This window comes from Protopterus annectens, chromosome 2.part0, assembly GCF_019279795.1.
Source record: "Protopterus annectens isolate FY-2018-M chromosome 2.part0, PAN1.0, whole genome shotgun sequence".
Taxonomy (NCBI): domain Eukaryota; kingdom Metazoa; phylum Chordata; order Ceratodontiformes; family Protopteridae; genus Protopterus; species Protopterus annectens.
Genome location: NC_056728.1, coordinates 628,697,598 through 628,720,221, shown reverse-complemented (window position 1 = coordinate 628,720,221; position 22,624 = coordinate 628,697,598). Strand labels below are relative to the sequence as shown.

The following is a 22,624-nucleotide window of genomic DNA, read 5'->3' as shown; positions in this document are numbered from 1 at the left end:
ATTGCCAACATACTGGCTGACAGGTTCAGTGCAAACTTCTCCCCAAAAGGAGAGATATCTATACCAGAGGATTGTAGCCCCCAAACACCTCCAACGCCCAGGTGAGAACTGCTCTCTCCAAGGCAAAAACACAGCATCCATGGGACCGGATGGTGTCCCCGGCTGTGTGCTCCACGAACTCAATGAGGAATTAAACCCGCAGTTAGGACAGCTGTTTAATCTTAGCCTCACCTCAGGATACGTACCCAAGGAGTGGCGCACGGCGACTGTGGTCCCACTTCACAAGGGCGGTGCCTCCACCGACCCTGGAAATTACCGTCCCATTAGCTTGACAAGCCTTATCTGCAAAGCCATGGAGAGGATCATAATGGAACTCATAAATAAAGACATAGGGAACTTGCAGACTTTGATTCCAACCCAGTTTGGCTTTGTCAAAGGCAGATCATGCCTTTTAAACTTGGTTGACTTTTTCGAGACAGTTACCAAGGCCATTGATGAGGGAAAGGCAGTCCATACAGCCTACCTCGACCTGGCAAAGGCCTTCGACACAATACCCCACTCAGGTATCATCGAAAAACTCATCAGCTTGAATGTAAACCCACACATCACTAGATGGGTTGCAAACTGGCTAAGTGACAGAACCCACAGGGTCAGAGTTGCTGGAGCCATGTCAGACTCAAAGCCTGTCACAAGTGGTGTCCCACAGGGCTCAGTCCTGGGTCCACTCTTGTTCGGCATCTACTTTTCTGAAGTACAAGCAAACACAGGAGGGTTATGGCTGACAAAGTTTGCAGATGACTGCAAACTGGGCGCCATAGTCGAAAACACATCTGACACAGATATCCTTCAGAAGGGCCTCACAGAAACGGATAACTGGTGCCAGAGCCATGGCCTAAAGTTAAACGCCAAGAAATGCATAGTCATACCCTTCAGGAAAAACAAGGTTACCCTAGCTACCATATAGGTGGCAATCCACTGAGCATAGAAGAAGTCATCAGGGATCTGGGGACCCAGGTTGACAGTAGCCTTTCGTTTGACACTCATGTTGCTAAAGTAGTTAGGAAAACCTTCTACATTGCCCACCTGATCATGAAGGGATTCACATCTAGATCAAGGGAGGTCATCGTCCCCTGTACTCATCACTCATTAGACCTATGATTGAGTACAATGCCCCATTCGGAATGTATCTGACCCGACACCTGCAGCAGCTGGAAAGGCCTCAAAAGTTCCTCACCAAAAGGATAAAGGGTCTCAAAAATATGTTTTATGCTGCCCGACTGAAAGAACTCCAGCTCTATTCAGTCTCATACCGCTTGCTCAGAGGTGACCTGTGCCTGACATATAAGGCCATGTCAAACCCAGATTTGATGAATATGCTTCACCTCAAAAAATCTAGATCCCTCAGAACCACAAGGGCGGGAGACTTAAACCTTAACACGGTTATTAATAGAATGTGCTGGAAGGACAGATTCATCACCCAGAGACTCCCTATGCTGTGGAACAAAATCCCGGTACATGTGAGGCAGAGCACCTCGCTGGCCTTGTTCAAGAGGAATCTTGACCAATGGATGGGAGATTGCAGATATACCCCAGGGATTATTTCAGTGTCACTGCTTGACAGAGGCACAGCAAAATAATAGGCATAGTTTTATTCAAACTAAAGGGGTGGCGAAAGCCACATAACTATGGGCTAGGCTTATAAATGCCCTTGGGCAGATAGCCTAGTATGAACCTAAGAACCTATGAACCTATATCCTTACTTCTGATAGATTAATGGTGTTTTAGGTGCCAAGTCATCTTTTAGGTTTAGGAGTAAGAAATCTCTTAAACGCTTACTTTGTTACAATAATAATGATCAGTGTCAACAACCTCAGAATTTTGGTACCTTTCCATGTGGGGGATACAACTTTTGTCATTTTTTTTTTAGATAGTGATAGTCAATGTATACATCCTTGTACTAACAGGAGGTATTTCTTTAAACTAGAGGCCAGTTATTTAACCAAATGTCTAGTTTATTTAGCACAATGCCAAATTCGTATGAAATTTTATGTGGGGAAGACAGAATTGTGTTAAGGAAAGGATTAGAGAGCATGCCAGAAATATCAGGCAGGGAAATGTTACAAATTCACTTGCCAAGCATGTCCTAGAGATGGGCACTGACAATTATTTTAAATTTAAGGCAGTTGAAGTGATTGTTTTGGGAGATAGGCTAGGAGACATCAGGAACATTACTGAAAACAGGGAGTTATTTATATTAGATCTACATTTGCAAGCTGATCATTTGGTAAGGTCTCTTTAAGGCCTAAATTAAAACAGAGAAGACCTTGTTGCTGTAAGTGATGTTCCTGTGTTTCAATTGGTTACTTTGTTTTACTTAATGAGAGAGATTTTGCAATGTTTTTGTGGTCTGAAGAAGCAGTGTTTTGCAAAAGTGCTTACCGTTGTTATATTTACTTTTATTCTTTATAATTTTTATGAAAAGAATGCTGTCAGCATAGTATTGCTTATCCTTTTCATTATTACAGAGCAAAATAATTTAATGCCATTTGCAATCTTATTCTCATAATTTTCCAGTTTTTATATTTTGCATGCCTACTGCATTTCACAGGAAACAGTTGCAAGTTTTATACATTCTTTTTACATTTCTCAGCTTTGTTGCCTGCTGAAAACAAAGAAAGGAAAAAAATGAAAGGTTTATATATATATATATATATATATATATATATATATATATATATATATATATATATCAGCCAAGCTCCACCCTTCCCCAGTGGACACTGTCTTTGAGGACTTATGTCACTTCAGTTGACACTGCTCCCATCCCTTTAATGTATGTATGTCAATTGATTCTCAATCTTCACTGGAGATTTCAAGTAAAAACCACATCCCAGACAAGTGCCCCTACACCTTCATGACCCCAGACACATGCCTCCATTCTTCATGAGAGAGGTAAAGAGGCACTGCCTCACCACTTTTCTCTCACCCCCAAGCAGCTTCTCCACTACTCTAGCCACTAATCATACTTGGACTGTCCAGGGCAGAGTTAGGAAGTCAGCCCTCTATGCCACGGAGCTGGCATCAAAACTAGTTTTCAAGAAGGACTGGTGTCTTCTTTTGGTAATGTGTTCCATTAATCTTGGAAAGTATTGTATAATGCATCTGTCGCTTTTTTGTGTTATTGATATTTATTTTTGCTGTTAGGTTCTCTGATCTTGAGATGGCTCCTACATATTTGCATCAACTGAAGGGTTTCATATTCTTAACTGCGCCATTTTCTTTAACCTTCTCTTTTTCATCAGTTTTTTGTGTCTAATGCGTCAGTTTTTCAGTTTGTTTGTTTTTTTTTTTTTTTTTTTAATTTTGCTAACCTCATTACCAGTATGTTTTTTCCTTACAGATACTTATTAATTGGATTCATGGAAGTTTCAAGGCTGTTTTAGCCTAATGGCCATGGATACCAGGCCAGTTGGGGGTACCCATCCAGTTTAATAGGAAGGACAATATAGAATCACATTGTTTAATATGGTGAGAAAGTTTATTTCAGAGAAGCGAGAAGCACGGGGGGGGGGGATGAGGTTATCTCTTCATCTGATTTTTGTACATTATACAATTCATATAAAAATATTCCAGACTAGAGAAATACTTCATATGCTTTCTTTGCTGCCTGTACAACCACATTTGGGTACACACATCTACACATACACATAGGTATAACATATACAGTCATATGAACATATTTTATAGTCTTGAAAGAGTTCATCACTTATCAGCTTCTTAGAAGATGTTTACACCATGCATTACAAGGTGGCACAGTGTATAGCACTGTAGCCTCACAGCAAGAGGTTCTCTGGTACGATTCTCGGTTGGGGTGTCTTTTCTATGGAGTATGCATGTCATCCCTGTGCTTGTGTGGATTTTTTCCTGGCAGCTCAGGTTTCCTCCCATACTCCAAAGACATACAGTAGGTGGATTAGACAGTCTAAATTGGCCATAGGTGTGTGTCTGTGTGCATGCACATGAGTGTTATGGAAGAGCAACCATGGCAGTGTGAATCTTGGCTCTAGATGATTGCAACTGTTGAAGGGACACCACGACCCCATATGGAAAAGGGAAAAAAAGGGGTTGTGGATGGATGGAGCTAAATGTTCATTGTTGCTACTGCCTTAAACATAAAAATGAAAGTCAAAAAAACTCACCTCTCCATTTGGACAACTTGCAATATCCCAAACAGAGAGTATGAACCTGAAAAGAACAACAGAAGACAGACTTTACCATATCAGTGACACCAATATATTACTGGTATTCCCAATAATAATAATAATAGATTGCTTAATTCCATTTGGTAACAGGTGCACATCTGTTGAAGTATTCTGACATCCTTACTCTGACGTTTTGCACACATAGGAACAACAACATGAAGCTTAGCACAACATATGCAACAAAATACAACACATGAAAAGTTGCACACAGAGAATAACTGTGCATCATTGTTATAATCTTGATTCAAACACATAAGACTTACGAAAACCCTTAAATCTTAAAATGACTGCTAAGATGTGTATGAGCTTGCTGTACATGGAATGCATTTGAAAAGAAAATTACGAGCAGGCAATAGTTCTTGGATGCATTTTGCTATTACTACAATGCAGAATAAGAAGATGGCACTGCTTTCCTAAGTGTAACATTCTTCCAGTGAGATACTAAGCTACGACTCAATCTGCCACAGCTAGTGGTAGCCTAAATTGATGCAAAATATATCATGACACTCTCAAAGAGTTCTATTGCATTACATTTTATTGTAAGTACAAAAAAAGCACAAAAAAGCTGAAAAACAAATGAGGAACAAAGAACACTGGAAAAATTCAGTGACAAAAAGCAAAGTAAGATCCAAAGTTAATGAAGTAACCAAAGCATGTTATAAACAACATTTTTACCCTCTCTACTCTTTATTCTACAGTCAGAGGTTTAATTTCCTCAAAATGGTTAAACTGTCCTATCCATTGTTTAGTTCATAGCACATAAGAGTATTGGCCTTTCCAGGTACACCACAGACAACTAAATACTATTCTGCCGATACCCTCAATTTGTACCCAAGTTAGAGTGTCACAATGTGCATATCTGTAAATAAACTTAAATAGACAATAAAAGTGAGTAAATGTGTTTAACTGCAACCCAAATTCCTGTTTTTGCTTACAAGAAAGAAAAACATGGAACATTGTGTAAATCCCTATCTCATTAGATGAGTGGCCAACTGATTCACTGACAGGGCCCTCAAGGTCAAAATAGGTACCTGCACCTCCGACAGCAGACCTGTCACTTGTAGAGTTCCCCAGGGATCTGTCCTGGGACCCTTATTGTTTGACATTTACTTCTCAGAGGTCCAGGCAAAGACAAAAGGCCTGTGGCTGACCAAGTTTGCAGACAACTGTAAGTTGGGTGCTGTCACTGACTCCCTAAATGATGTTAACATACTGCAAGATGGTCTCACAGCAACTAATGACTCATGGCCTTAAGCTAAATGCAAAAAAATGTATCATCACACTATTCAGCAAAAACATGGCCCCTACTGATTACCACATCAATGACAACCCCCTAAATACACAACCTTTGTTGAGAGACCTGGGTACTCAGGTTGATAACAATCTCACATTCAACCATCATGTAGCAGCAGTGGTCAGAAAGCCTTTTACTTGGTTCATCTCATAAGTAAAAGGATTGCCTCCAGAAAAAAAAAAGTTATTATCTCTCTATACTCCTCTGTCATTAGACCAGTAATTAAGTATAACACCCCATTTGGTATGTACCTCTCCAAGCATCTGTACTAAGTGGAAAGACCACAGAAATACCTCACAAAGAGAATCCATGGCCTTCAAAACTCATCCTATGTGGACAGGCTCAAATCACTGTCACTCTGCTCGGTATCATACAGATTGCTCAGAGGTGATCTGTGTCTCACCTACAAGGCAATCTCAGACCCTGCCCTACTAGAGATGCTCCATATCTGTAAGTCTAACTCCTTGCACATTACCCACTCAAAAGGGCTGAATCTAATATGTGACATCAACAAAACCTGCTGGAGAGACAGGTTTGTCTCCCAGAGGTTGATCTTTCTCTGGAATAGACTTCCCACACATGTCAAACAGAGTACCTCACTGACCTTGTTCAAGCTTAATCTTGATGAGTGGATGGGAAACCACAAATTTGTCCCAGGGCTTCCACCTGTGTCCCTCACTGACAGGGGAGACAGGTGCTAACTAAGGTTTCTTTTTGGGAATAAACTCTTGGCTAGGCTTGTAAGGGCCCCAGGGCCATTAGCCTAGTAACCTCCTATGATAAAACAAAGTCACTGCATGGAAACAATCTTACAGCAGCTAGTCTGCACATAAAACAACACTATTATCAAATCTTAGCAGAGTCTAAACTAGTCTAGTGCTAAATCCCATGGACCACCCAAGGAGACCCCTACATAACCCAGTCTACAACCTACAGAAGCCCACCCAAATACATGTCCAAACAATATAGATATGCAATTTCCAAATGTCTCCACAGCCAACTTGGTAGATATGGGCATCCTGAGACAATGTAGTAATTGCCTCACGTTCACAGGCAACCATTTAATCCTTAAAACAACAAATATAGTATGTGAGAGCTGCAGATACTCAATGTCACTGCAGGCATAAATCTCACATACTAACACACACAACATCCACCACACATAGTGTCAACCACACACATAGACCAACTTATGCCGAGGCGTTAAAAAACAGTCTTCTCAAACCTCAAAGACCTCCTAAACCTATAAACAGTAATGCCTATCCTCAGCAATCTCTAAAGTACTCACTTAAAACAGCACCAAATACCAGGCATACACCTATGCCCAGTGGAGCCCCAAGAGCAAAGCCCATAAAGCAAGCAAATGCATTACCCAGGACTTTTATCATAGCCAGCTCCATTCTATGATATCCAGATGTCCCACTCATCAGACTAAACAAGGAGAAGGTAACAGTAAGATGCTTATCTAGAACCAGGATCTACCAAGTGATACACACACACTCAAGTCACTACACCACAGATACCTGCATGATTCTCTTATAGTCCATGTAGGCAATAATGACCTGAAACATACTTCCCTGGACTATATGAGAAGAGAGACATTGCTGATTGCTCTGAATATGTATCCTAGGCAGGTATGTGGCTTGCATTGAGCAGCATTCTACCATCACCAAAGATGATACCACTGTATGAAGAACAGATGATTGCCTTCAATAGTTGTCTTAGCTTCTGGTGTCTTTCCAGGGGGGGGTTCAATATTTGTCAGCATGGAAGAACATGGTTAATAAACCATATTGGTTTGCACAGAATGGTCTAAATTGTCTCTCCTAGGCTTCCCAATATTAGATAAAACTTTATCCACCCCCTTAGAGCCTTTTTTAGGCAATGTCAAATTGACAAACCTACCAACATAGCAAATAATAACCAAAAGAAACCTAAAAGCCTAAACAAGAAACTCCACACCCTAGAAAGCTCTCCTCACACTGGAGACTGTAGGTATCTGTGCTGTTACTGAGACTTGGTTTAAAGCTACAGAATGTACTCCGGTGGTGCAAGGCTTCACACATTTACACCATCATCAGCTGCACAGATGGGGGCAAAAGATGGAGGAGTCTCAGTCTGTATTAGTAACAAGCACAACTCCATGTTGGTTGAACAGGATGATGCCCTGGAATTTCTCCATGTGCAGATCACCACAGACAATGCACCATACCATACCATACCGTACCGTACCATACCCTAACAAGCTATAGGTCACCCTCTTTGTCCCTAGAATCCTTTAGCTCATACCTAAACCTGCTGGAGATACTCAACATTAAACCAAATACCCTATTCATGGGAGACTTTAACTACCCCTCTATAGACTGTGAAACATAAACTCACTCATACTTGCAGGCACAATAATTCCTGTGACCAGATAATGTGCACACCCACCAGAGGTTCAAACATGCTGGACCTGGTACTCTCACCAATATGGGGGAGCACTGCTCAACGTCCACCATAGTGTCACATTCTCACTGGTGAGGTTGGACCACAAAGCTGTGTCCTTTGAACTAAAAATTAACTTGGTAACCACAGCAAACCCTGTAAGAGTTAGGAACTATTCCAAAGCAAACTACATCCTATTAAGTGATAGTCTATCAAAATGAATGCCTCTCCCATACTTGAGTTCACAACAGCCTATGCAGAATTGTTGACAAAGACCCTGTGCAACGACGTAAATGGCTGTCTAGCACTGCTGTACCTACCATACCTCTCAGTTGTACAGATTTTCGCAGATACCCAGATTTTTACCTCATATTTTTGGTCCATTTTTCATACAGTTGTGGTTTCCTGGCAAATTACTGGCAAATCTTTAAAGTTTGAAGTTAGAAAATAATGACAGACATTTGAGTTTCAGACTTCATGCTAATGCAAAACCTGTATCTCTGTCAACTTTCTAAGTTTGTAAGAGCAATAATTAAAAATTGTCCTTATTTTTGGGCCTTTGTCACACTTTTACTTATGGCTTTGTCCAGATTTCTTATTCTAAGAGGTTGAGAGGTATGGTACCTACTGAAAGTAAGGCCAAAGCAAGCTCTAAAAACAAACCACAGTGGTGGAATCCTAACCTTAATAAGGTATATAACAAAAGCAAAAAAGTCATGGCTAAAATCAGGAACAGCACCTCCCATAATAATAGGAGCTCTGTAATTAAACTGAACAGGAAACTAAGAGGACTAATTAAGTTCAACAAGGCCAATTACAAGATCAAGATAGCCTCACAGTCTAAAGACAACCACAAAGCCTTCTACAGCTATGTCTGAAACCTCAAAGGCTGCACACATTAGTGTGCTTAACTGGTGGACAATGGTGCCACCTTTAATTAGCAGAGTGACATAGTGAATTTGCTGGCTGACAAACTTTAACCCCCACTCCTCCCCCTCAGCCTCCTCCATGAAATACCTACTAGCATAACCCCCAACCGTCAACAGGAAACAGGTTCTGGCAGAGCTTTCTAAGGCCAAAAATACATCCTCAATAGGCCCCAACAATATCCCAAAATGCTTCCTAAATAGCTTAAAACATGAGCTGTCTGTACAACTTGCATCACTTTTCAACTATAGTCTCAAAACAGGCTTTGTACCGTGAGAATGGAGGACTACAATGATTATTGGACTTGACAAGGGTGAACCATTAACTGACCCTGGAAACTACAGATCTATTACTCTGACTAATCTAATATGCAAAGCCGTGGGACGAATTATTATGGAAATGATCAACAAAGGCATAGGCAACCTTCAGACACTGGACCCAGACTAGTTTGGCTTTGTTAAGGGAAGGTTATACCTACTAAATCAGGTGGAATTCTTTGAGACTGTCATTAAGGGAATGGATAAGGGGAAAATGGTACTTAGCTCCAACCAGGACCTGGCTGAGATGTTTGAAACAATACCCTACTCAAGTGTAGTTGACAAACTCACCAAACTGGGCATAACCTTCTATATAACTCATTGGATTGCCAGCTGGCTCACAGACAGGACCCAGTAAGTCAGGATTAGTGAGACCAACTCCACTAAGAAACTCGTCACCAGCAGGGTACCTCAGAGCTCTGTGCTGGGACCACTCCTATTTGGCATCTACCTCTTGGAGATAAAACCTAATGTCACAGGCCTTTGATCGACTACATTTGCAGATGACTGCAAAATGGAAGCTATCATAGATTCACCCTCCCCCATGACACAAACACCTTACAAGAGGATGACTGATGCAAAAGTCACGCATTAAAACTCATTGTCAAGTAATGTCATACAGGCTAATTAACTGATAAGACACCCATAAGATCTGACTTGGTAATCAGGTATCTGGGAACGGGTCTATATTAAAAGCCCAAAAGGCCATAACATCAAAGCTATAAACATCAAAACACGTAATTGGCAAAAATCACAACACCGAACATGTTATGTCAACAAAGAGCGCCTCACATGTACATTCACACTAACATTCAAAACTGAAATTAACTCACTTTTGCAGGGGGACAAGCCCCCCTGCATGCCCCATGTGGGGGGCTGTGCCCCCCACACCCCCCTACTTAAATATACCAACTCTGAGACCGCACTACAGTGGGGAAAAGGATACATTTCCTTATCCCCACGATCATGCTGCTGGCTAAGCAAACACGTTCTGCATTGTGATTTTCACAAATTACGTGTTTCAATGTTTATGTACATCGACCTTTATGTGTCGCTGTACATAGCTTTGATGTCACGGCCTTTCGGGCTTTTAATATAGACCCTCTGGGAACATATGTAGACAGTAATCTTGCCTTTGACCAAAATATGGCCAGGGTAATAAAAACAATTATTCTATGTAGCCCATCTTATAAGGAAAGGCATGGCATCCAGGTCCAAGGAAGTCATACTGCTACTTCATGAGGCCTTTATCAGACCTATTATTGAATATAATGCCCACTTCTGAATGGACCTGACCTGACATATGCAACAGATGGAACACCCACAAAGGTTCCTTACTAGGAGAATCCAGGGTATAAACATGTTATTCTATATGCATTGCCTTAATGCCCTGTCTTTATACTCTGTCTCCTATAGGTTATTGAGAAGTGATCCATGCCTAGCATACAAGGCATCCTCAGATCTAGGTCTGATGGACCTTTTGCACATCTACAAAATGAACGTAATCAGAACCACTAGATCCAAGGATTTAAAATTTGCTTGCCACATAAATAAGACATGATGGAGAGACAGATATATCTCAGAGTATTCCCATGTTCTGGAATAGGCTCCCCATCCATGTCAAGCAGAGTCCATCCCTAACAATATTTAAGTGCAATCTTGACAAATGTATGGGAAATTAGAAATTCACCCTGGGTATAATGCCCAAACTAAAATACCACCCACATAACCTCTAGAAATGTCCTAACTAACATACCCCCTCCTAATAAATGACCCATGATACACGGACACAATTGGGATGGGTTACATGAGTAGGCTTATAACAGCCTTGGTGGTAGTTAGCCCTGTGAGCTAGTTAAAATGGTGAATAGTCTATTGTCATTTAATAACATTCATTTGTTAGCCAGGTAGACCCACTGGGTCCATTTTCAGGGATAACAAAGGAGAAATGCCTGGTTAAGTGATCTGCTTAAGGTTACACCATAAGTAAATGAAGGCTGAGAGACTCAAACCTTGTACCACAGGAACTGCAGCTTGTAACCTTAACCTCTGCACCAGCAGTCAAGTTCTTGCAAGCTTTAGGAATATTTGTTTTTTTTGTGTTTGTGCTACTCTTCATTCACAATTCAAACAACTCAGAGATTCATTGAAGTTGTTCTTTAAAAAAAATCTAATTTTGATTAAAATTTGAAACAAGCATACATGCAATAACTGTTTATTAGCCTGAGAATGCTCTCTAACAAAATAACATACCTTTTCATTGGCTACTTAGTAATCCCACTTGGCACAAGTGCCAGAATTCAAGGGTGACTGAAGACCACTGTTTGGTTAAGTAATTTGCATGGAGTCACATGGTATGCAAAAGGAGACTGAGGAAGTTAAGCCCAGGACTAGATAACAAAGTTTGTTATTATCTCAGAATCTTAATCCTCTGCACTTATTCACTAGTGTTATTTTATATGAGGTAGTTTTATTAATGCAATATCGCAAATACAGACACATTCTTCAGTGCTAAACACTTTATTACTTGCATGTTTTAAAGCCTTACTTTGGGATGTGTGGACTGTAGTTTTGGATATTTTTCTTTATGTATAAAAGATATTACAACAATATATCATGCCACAGTGTGACTTACTCTAGGATTTAGCAATCACTGGTGATTAAATCCACCAGCCATAAATAAGTATATCTTAGTGTAACCCACCCAGACATTGTTGATAATTTCATACCAAGCGTATGGTCTAATGACCCTCAAGATGTCAGATAACTGTTTTTGTATGCAGAAATTTATACATAAGCACATCAATTTGAAGGTGGATATTGGATGGTACTTTTTCATGGGAAGGGGGAATTCATTCCAAAAGGTAAGCAGACACTTGTTAATGAATCAGTCCCACTTACTATTACTTTTAATAAAGATTTTAAAGTTAAACATGTCAGTAATACATGTTGGCCTTCTGCAAAGTTTGTTGTAGGCCTAGTGTTTTAAAGGGGGCGATCCTTCATGGCCCAGAATTTATAGTACAAATCCACTCTCAGGAAACAATAAGAGACTGAGAACTAGAACAGTTCCATAAGCCTTTCAGGGGAACCCACTCGAGTGTCCAAACCTGTTGTTTCATTTGGTCATGAGCATTTGTTTTGTTAAAAGCATAAAAGAGGGGCATTGTTGGGACTTCTGTTACAGCACTGGTAGCACTATTTGGTGCTCTCCTGTGGGGAATTTGACATAGCTGTCGATATCAGCATTTATTTAACATATCTGGCAAAAAAAAAAAAAAACAGCTTAAATATTTAGATAAAGCTGAATTATGAAAAAGAAAAATTATCGATCTGCGGCTGCACAGAAAATATTAGGGGAATCCACTCTGCTCTTGCCATCCAATCAAAACCATGTGTTAAAGGCCGTGGAAATGGAGAAACTGTAAGAAAATACAGTAATGTACAATCTTCAGGACAAAATAGATAAAATGTATACTTAGGTCTTCAAAATCAGCATGACATTAACAGACTATGTTAAAAATAATGACAAAAGAAAATGGAGGGTGTGGAGGCTACTTTTTCAACCCATTCTGATGATATACTGGCCCTACAAATTTTGAAAGAGAGAGCATGTCCAGGGTGACAGCCTTGGAATCAGCGCAAGAAGGAATGCAAGAAAAATTATGGGAGTTGGAAGAAAGAGGTAGAAGAAAGAATCCTGGCTTCTCGTATGTCCATAGCATATATGAGTAACTTTAAAAAATATAGTTAGGAATGTCACACACTGGTACAGTAATTGTTCACAAAGGCCTTAAGGAAGAAGGTATATAGGAAAGCTACTTTGCTCATGGGCACAGAGTTTATGGGATGTTGCTCTATTTTTGGAGAGGTTGTGTTATATGTAGTTTTTATTTATAACCAAACAAGGATCGATGATACTAGTAAAGCCAGTAACCAAAAATGTATCACCACAAACCCAGTTGGAAGCACAAACTCCGTTTAATGAAATAAAGAAAGCAATCCACATAATGTGGATTGCTTTCTTTATTTCATTAAACGGAGTTTGTGCTTCCAACTGGGTTTGTGGTGATACATTTTTGGTTACTAGTTTTTATTTATATTATGGTTAACTTTGAACTGCAAACAATTAAAAAAAATAATGTTTTATGAATCTAAGAATTGTGAAAGATAACTAAAACACAAGATTGTTTGTGGTTTGAAGCTGAACAGAGTGTTATATAGCAAGGTAGTCTGACTAATTTCCAGTATAAATGTAAACTAGCTATGACAGTATTGTCTTGGAATGCTAACAGCTTTAAAGAAAAGCAGGGAAGGGACACAGGAGTAATGTATATTAGACAGTATACCCATAATAAAATTGCAAAAGACATTTAACAAATATAGAAGATGATGAATTAATACAGAAAGGAGCACAAAAGCATGATGTCAAAACTTAAAAATTTCAAAAATGAAATGAGTCATTTCCCCACTGTTGTGCGATCCTGGAGTTGGTATGTATAATTAGCTTGGGTGTTTGGTACAGGCCCCTTTGCATTAAATAGGTTTTATACATTTTGAAGAATTGACATCATTCTATTTCACCATTTTAATATTTCAGTCAAACACCCGGAAACTAAACACACACACACACACATATAAGTCAACTAGCATGATTTTTGAAGGTGGGAGAACACTGGAGTACCCTACTTTCATGCAAAACTTTGCACCAACGATATCCAGTGTTCAGGATTGAACCTTGCATAGTAGATCTAAAAGTATAGTTGTAAAAATCAGGGTGACGCTGATCAATATTTATATATGTGCAAATTAGAGATAATAATGTCTTCGTGCTGAAGCTCCACAAAAATACTACCACTGCGAGTCTGCACTCCCCAACAACAATTATTTTTATAGGTTAACCTGTGCCACTTGACCATATCACGACCCCAAACTTACTCCACCTGCAGTTAATGTTTCATCCTCTATTGATAGACTAAACAAAATCTAAATTAAAAATAAACCTAAAGTTACAACAGATTAAAAGAGCTTTATAGTACTCACTCCACATTATCTATACATTATAATGTCCATTAACAGTCTATCACAAAACACTATCATTAACCCAAACTCATTATGTATTTCAGGATGCTTGCACTGTACATAGTCCACTCACTTTAAGCCCTGCACCAGCAACAGTACTATACCATATCCTATTCATTAAACACAAACTACAAAAGCAATTAAACATAATAAGGATAAAAAGGGCATGAGGGGTTGCATTCCTTACAAGGGCACTTTACATCATACACAGATCCCCCTCATCTCCCCACTGCCAGTCCCAAACGTATCTTCCTTCAGATATACACTAACAGACATAACATCATCAGCTGCATCTTCATCTTGCCAAAATTCCCCTAAATATGCACAAAAAACACCATAGCTATCTAGCTACAAATATTTAATTCATTCATCCATTCATTAATTTATTTAAATTTGTTAACCAAGATACAGCACTGATCACAAATGATGAATTTCAGTCTCAGCCTAAGAAAGCATTTAAGCTGACAATTATAAAGATACATTGTGAGATATAAAGTATTTATTTTCTATATAATTATACAATTGTTGTGAATATACATGAATTATAACCACTAATAGAGATAAACATACATACATGCAATTTCTGTTGAGTCATAGGGACAGGTGAGCAGGTTATAAAACAAGAACTGAACTGATCTTCTGGTCAAAAGGCAGCTTGAATACAAAGCATGATTCACATCCCCAAACCCACCTCTTTGGCACCACTCGATAATCAGCCCTTCCACTAGAAATGACAAAATTATAGGAAAATAATAAATTCTTGATCCGATAATTATATCTAATCCAAAAAATATTGCATGTCAGTATTCTACCTGACTCCCAGACCACTCCCCCATCTTTACCTGCCACAAAAAACAAATACCCTCATCACATTAATATATAGATTCTTACATTGCTGTAGCACATGCAGATTTCAGATTTAGTTGACCTGGTTTTCTAGTTACACTGAAATGCGTTGGGTGACAGCTTTGGTAGTTTTTCCCCTAGACCAGGCTGTACACTTCTTCAGCACTATATTTTTTCATTCTGTCAAAAAAAACACTCTTATCCATGCAAAAGTAATCAAAATAATCAGAAATAAAATCTACTCCATGGATAACCTCATATCTCTGGTAGTCTAATGACAGATCAAAATTATCAATTGTCTCTGTGAAAAAACACTAAGCAAACAGCACCATAACTCTGTTAAATACCTCATTTAATACAAGCACAACAACAACAACAAAAGATTACCTTAGAACCAAGCAAGACCAACATTCACAACTTTCACACTGTTCTAAAAAATTTTGAAGCTCACTAAATGCTTTTCTCTAACCCTGTAATGGCGAATCACTTTGCCCATTTCTAAACTTGTCATTACCATTGCAACCAAATTCTATACACATTTTTAAACATCTCTCAACCTCAATTACACATATCACCACCCAAGTCCTCGTCATCATCCTCACTATCCTATTCAACCCCCTCTACTGACTCATCTCCCCTCTGTCTCAGTTCAATTCCCATATCCTAAATGCTCAAAGTCATCAAGAAACTTAAAACATCATCAAAGTTTTCAAACTAAATTTCCCAGTATTATCTCAGACTTGTTTCCGTTATTGCTTGCTTCATTGCCATTTTCATAAATTGGTCAGAAAAAGGGACTATTTCCTTTCTGCATAAAAATATGCAGTCATTATCACAACTGGACAAGGGTGGCCACACCACTAAATTTGGCCAATCCAAGCCCACCACTTTCAATTTTCTAAAGGTGGCTCACCACTATCCCGTACTGTATCTCACCAGTCACAGACTCCTATACCCTCACAACATGGTTTCAGACCCATCCAAATGGTACTGAAATAAACTGGACTATTAACTTCCACCTGTTGGGTAAATATTAATTGATTTGACAAAGACTTTTGACAAAGCTGACTCTGCCATTTTATTTCAGCATCTCTCTCACTTTACCCTCTCTCTACTTCTGTCTCCTATTATGCCTCAGTAGCTGAGTAATACAGCCCAGGGAGTCAGACAGGAAAACAGCCTTCCTCTTCCCAAGTGACTTATTTATTTAACATTTGTTAACCGGGAAAGTCCGACTTGGAACAAAGCCAATTTTCAGTGGAGACCCAGGGAGAAAGGCTCCAGATGCATGTCTTTCTAATGTGGGAGGAAATTGGAGCAACCAGAGTAAACCCACACAAATGCAGGGAGGACATGTAGACTCCACACAGAAGGTACCCCAGCCAAGAATCGAACCGGAGAACCTCTTGCTGTGAGGTGACAATGCTACTGCTGCACCATTGTGCCATTCTTGATGCAATTAACTTTACAACAAACATCAGTCCCTGGACCTGTTAATCTCAATCTTTGTAAAAAACATATCAGACGTCTGCCATTCAGATGATGCAATCAATATACTGATAACACGATCATTTACTTCACCTTGCACTCTACCACAAAAATTCAAAAATCACTTTAAAATGCTTTTAACGGTGTATAATAATAGCTAAGCACCTCTAGGCTCAAACTTAATTCTAAAAAGAGCAAAGGAATAGTGTTGTACCCTAGCCAAAATAACTCTCCTAGCAATTGACAAGGTGATCATCCTTGGTGATAACCACATACCCCTTGAAATGTCCATTCATCCAAACTGCTTGACATCACACTGGATCATCTTCTAAATTCTGACCTCCACATCAACAGTGCTATCAATTGCAAACTGCCAACTTGGTACTTTACACTGAGCACAAAAATTGATTAACCTGCAAGCTAAACAATCACAGTCACTGCTTCCTATTCCTTAACCTTTTCTACTTTTCCCTTCTCCCCACTCAAATACATAAAATTGCTTCTGTTTCAATATAAACTTCTGTTCTCCTGACCAACTATTGCCTTCATGTTCATCTACAATCCTAACAACTGCCCTCCATTCCAATACCTTATATACTGGTTCAGTCTCAACTGCCCCGAAAGAAACACAAGTAAACTTCTTGCTGCTCCATAAAAATTCCATAAGAAACATTGAGACACACACACACACACACACACACACACACACACACACACACACACACACACACACACACACACAACTTGAGCTGCCTGAGCCCTAGTCAGGGCTTTATCCCTCTGAGGCACGTGTGCATGCCCATGCATTATTATTTATTACCTCGTTTTATTCATTTTATTCTCCATTCAACACAGCGTGGAAACTTTTGATATATACTGAACTTTTCTCTCTGGTTCTCCTGTTAAAGAGATGAAACATAAATAAGTAAATATTAAATAAATGAACACGGTTGTAGTTGTAGTGGATGTGTCCATATACTTGCTTCTGAAATATTACATAGGCCCACCAACTGGAATATGCTGACACACATTCACATAGCATCATATACACTATACATATCATCTTTTGCATTCTGTTAATGTCCAGTGGGCATCTACATGCCACTTCATGTGTCTGCCTTCATATCTTGTCAGCACATGCACATGCAGGTGAGTTAATACCCATAGACTGCTAAATACTGTACAGTCTGATCCCATATCCTGGTCGGGGTGTTTAGCTGGACTTTCCTTGTTTACCTGGCCTGATTCCTGAACTAATGTTGTCTGCAATGTGCATGGATACTATGCTGCTATACCTGTCAAATGAAAGTCTGCCTGTTCAAATAAAGGTTCCCTATTATGAGACCGAAAGTCCATTTAAGCGACTCCGCAAACGTCGACACATATTGCGTGAACCGGCATTACAGCGAATGTCCAAAATCGCAAATTTGGAAATGTCGAATTACCATGGTTGGCCCGTCTGTGGTATAGCTCCATAAAGTAAGTGTGCGATAGTTACGGCCCTTAGGGTTAGGGTGCAGGTTAAGGTAAGTGCTTAGATAGTTAATGTATGTAAGATTTAGTGTAGGGTTAGGAGTAGGGTTTTGGTAAATGTATGTATGTGGATTATTTATTTTGTTTGTTTATATTTTCGTAGGGGAAGTCTGTGGTAGTTACGGACCTTAGGGTTAGGGAGGGGTTAAGGATAGTGCATAGATAGTAGTGTATGTGGGGTTTAGTGTAGGGTTAGAAGATTGGTTTTGGTACTTTACTTTAGGGTTAGAAGTAGGGTTTGGTTAGTGTATGTATGTGGTTTATTTATTTTGTTTGGGTAAGTAGTATGTAGCGGGTGGTGGGGTTGGCTGACTGACAGTTCGAGATTTAAAATTTTGCGGTTTAGTGCATTCAGTATTCTCGTGGTTTGCGCAATTCATGTCGGTGTTTGGTATTCACTCAAAAGGAGTTTCGCTCTGGTAATATAGACCCCAAATAAAGTCTCTTTTTGTTAACTGCAAGCAAGGTAGAAATGGAAACCACATTTTAATATATCTTCTTGCAGCAAAATGACACATTTTTATCAACAAGAGTATACAATACCCCTAAAACTGTAAGGAAACACATGGCTGAAAAAAAAGAACAAAATGTATATATATATATATATATATATATATATATATATATATACAGAGAGAGAGAGATGGGTCTACTTCAGAAGACTGAAAAAACAAGAGACTGAATCCCAAAAGACTGAAAATTCAAAATACCAAATGATGTTTTCAGCTTGTTAATTATTTTGCTCACTTTTTGATCCTGTTCTTGTAAACAATGCAGCCTTGCCACCCCTGCTCGTTCAGTCACCCTGTTTTATTAAACTCTAAACTCTAACTCCCCTACATCTAGCATGAACTTATTTGGTTTCACACAACTAATTAATCACCCCACACATTATACCAAAACATCAAAGTGCCTTTTAGACTGGATCCTAGTATGAGAGCCTAGCAAATTCACCATCTCAGCTTACAATGTGTGACTATCTCAGTGATCACCTCCCAGACTATGTAACCAGACATCCCACACAGTCCAGTTAAACAGCATGTTTATAAGATAACAAGCAACCTTTCCATGTTTAACCCAGAAATGTTCATTACTACCCTATCATCTAATAATTGGAACTTTTTAAAAATCCTCTCCTTAGATGATGCTATAAATGAATTGAGTACAACTTTTCTGAATATCCTAAATAGCCTTGCATCTCTTAGAAAGAAGAAAGTAATAACAAATAATTCAATTTAGCTATCCAAAAACAGTAGAATGCTAGTGCACGATATAGGAAAAAGCATAGAAAGAATGGCAAAAAATATAAAACACTAAAAATAAGAAATGGACAAGGACCGAAATAACCTACAGACGTTTAAAACAGTAAGCGCTAAGAAAGTATTTAATTTGGATTAATTGTTTAAGTTGTTGTCTGAGTAAGTTCATTCACTGAAACGAATGAAACACTGACTGTATTAAACGTGTGTAGGTTATTTCGGTCCTTGTCCGTTTCTTATTTTTAGTGGTTTTAAGTCTTTTTCGTCTTTAAGAGTTTGAAGAAAAATATAAAATACTTCAATATCTTGAAAACTTCAGAATGCTTTGCAATTGTAATAAAAAGTAAATTAATGAAGACAAAAAAGTTTACTATAATAACTTTCTTAACAGTAGCAAACACAACCCTAAAAAATTCTGGACAGCGATTAAAGAAATCCTGCATCCTGGCCATAAATTCAACCCTAACCCCTCTCCTAGTAACTTATCACTTGAAGCTGCAACTCAGTTCAACTCTTTATTTCATAGATGGCATAGCATCTCTAACCAAGGATTCCCCACCATCTAATCCTAACCCTGCTCAGCAGCCATGTATCACCACATGAACTTTCACCTTCAAACCTGTGCCTGCATCTGATATAAAACTACTCTTTAACTGAAACCATGCTCTACAGGAGCTGATGACCTTCCAAGTGAATGCCTATTCAAAAACAATTGCTAAACTATGTCATGCAGGAAAAGCTCCTATCTCCCACATAACATGGATTCCATCCTTCCCATAGTACTAACACTGCAGTTCTAACCTATATAGATACTGTCAATAAAGATAAAGATAAATGCAACCTTTTCTCCTCCTTATTTCTAGACTTGTCTAAAGCCTTCAGCAAAGTTTGTCACATCAAACGTCTGTTTTAATGTCCTCATTAGGTCTCTCTCATCCTGCCTTCTATGCTTCAAAAGCTACTTATCCAATAGGTATCAATCAGTAAAATGACAGTCTACCCTCTCTCCATACTTCCCAATCACCACCGGTGTACCACAATGCTCTATCACTGGCCCCATCCTCTTTAACTTTCTCACCGCCACTCTTCACACATCCACACAACAGGCCTCCCTAATACAGTATGCAGATGACTCCACACTCATTTGCACATCTGACAATGTGGCACACCTCCATAAAATTATTGAGGGAGCTTTAACAAGCAACTGAAACATGGCTTTGTAACTCACACTTCCATCTCTACCCTAATAAAAAACTACTGCTTTTTCCCCAAATTCCTCTCCCATGAAAAAGCAAAATTTCAAGTCCTCTCTTGATAATATAACTACTCAAGTCACATCTCATATCCAATTATTAGGGATAATAGTGGATGATAATCTTAAATTCAACCTGCATATACAAAATTGCACAAGAAAAACCCAACAAAATCTAGGGATGCTTTATAGAGCCAAAAAGTTTCTCACCAATGCAACCAAAGCTACATTTGTCACTGCTTATCTCTCCAACCCACATTTTTTTATGATACTCCCATCCTTCTAACCTTCAGGCATTACAAAAATCAAAATTTGAACAGTGCTATAACAAAGATGATAAATTTGCAGTGAATACCCCTTTCAGAACCCACCACTGTATAGCACTAAAAAGCCTAAATTGTTAGAACTACTTAATCAACTAACATATACACAGCTTCTTACCACCTATAAAATTATACAGAATCCATCTGGTTGTCCACCACTAAATAACATTCTACACAACTATGTTCCTAGTTGGTGATTATAATCCAGTAATGAAAAACTCCTGTCTTTCCACAAACATCATGTCTGCTGGGCATTGTCAGTACTCATACCATGTTGCTAAGGCCTGGAACTCCTTATCTCTATCCATCAGGTCAAGACCCTACCTCCCATCCTTTACAACCATTCTGGAGAACTTCCTAGCCAAAAGCTGGCTCTGTTCCTGTTCAGCACCAGGATAATCTGTATCACTAAATGTGGACAAATACCTATTCATACCTCACACCTCCTTACTCTTCTTCACTCACTTCTTACTTCTGTCAGTTTCTCTCCCCTGGCTTTCTCTCTAAATATACCATTTTTTTACTTCATATTGCATTCCTGTTTGTATTATACTAACTCACCTTTAAGTTTTCTATAAATTGGCTAAAACTTCTCTATTAAAACATTGTCATATAACTTGTATCTATTCTTAACCAATGTTTTCATATGTTTAATGTGGTATAATTATTTAAACTCTATTGTTTTTATGTTATTTTTAGACTGTAAAATTACTGTTTTTTATTGTTTTTATGTTATTTTTAGACTGTAAAATTACTGCTCCTATAATGTTTTGTAATACTTTGGAGCTGGAGCTTTTCTCCCCGGGCCTACGTTGAAAATGGGTTCTTACCCAGCTGAACTTTCCCAGTAATCTAATATCAGTAAATAAATAAATTCCCTCAGGATGTTGGAAGCCTACATGCTCATTTGTTCCTCCTAGACATTAAATACAGGCATTGGGCAGCAGTACCATCATCAATCAAAGTTTTTTTTTTTTTTACTTTGTTAAATTCTAATCCCATGGCATACGTCTAATAACATACTCTAGGATTTGTCATGCAATAGACATCCGCATGGGAATTTAATTCACTTCTCTCACTTCCACAACAATTATAAACCCTGAAAACACCCCTGCCCTCCTTAAAACCAGGTCTTCCATCCAGACTTTGGTCCTCTCTGGGGATTCTATCAAGGCCCATGCACTTTGAATATGCAGCCCAACATCCCCCTTGAAGAGAAGACAACCTACTGAACCATCACACTGGTTCCCGTGGATGACACAGCTGCTAATCGAACTCTGGTCACTTGGGTCATTGTAAGAATTTTATCCATCTGTTCTGATGGAATTGGACCATTTTGTTCATTTCTTGTACACCAAAATCATGACACCATCACTTTTGATATTCCACTGATTCATCTACCTTCCAGATCTCTGCTTTTAAAATCAGAATGAAAAGAAAATGGATGCTTGCTGTACAGTAACTCGTGTAAATGCAAAACCATCAGACGGTTCTCTTTGACAGCAGACTGCCGTCTGATCCTTGTAGTGTTTAGATCTGCCGTAACTCATGCTTCTGGGGTCAACTGAAGCTGGTCAAAAGTCCACTGGAATCAAAATGACTTTTCTTTACATG

At 38.9% G+C, this 22,624-nt stretch overlaps 1 protein-coding gene across 1 annotated transcript in view; it reads right to left on the bottom strand.

Annotated features, from left to right (window-relative positions):
- LOC122793174 (stimulated by retinoic acid gene 6 protein-like) overlaps nucleotides 1-22,624 on the bottom strand; it is a 953,191-nt gene that overhangs the window by 443,309 nt on the left and 487,258 nt on the right. Inside the window, exon 6 of the mRNA XM_044060994.1 lies at nucleotides 4,200-4,245. Within this exon, the coding sequence (XP_043916929.1) occupies nucleotides 4,200-4,245 (46 nt within the window). The remainder of the gene's footprint in view (nucleotides 1-4,199; nucleotides 4,246-22,624) is intronic.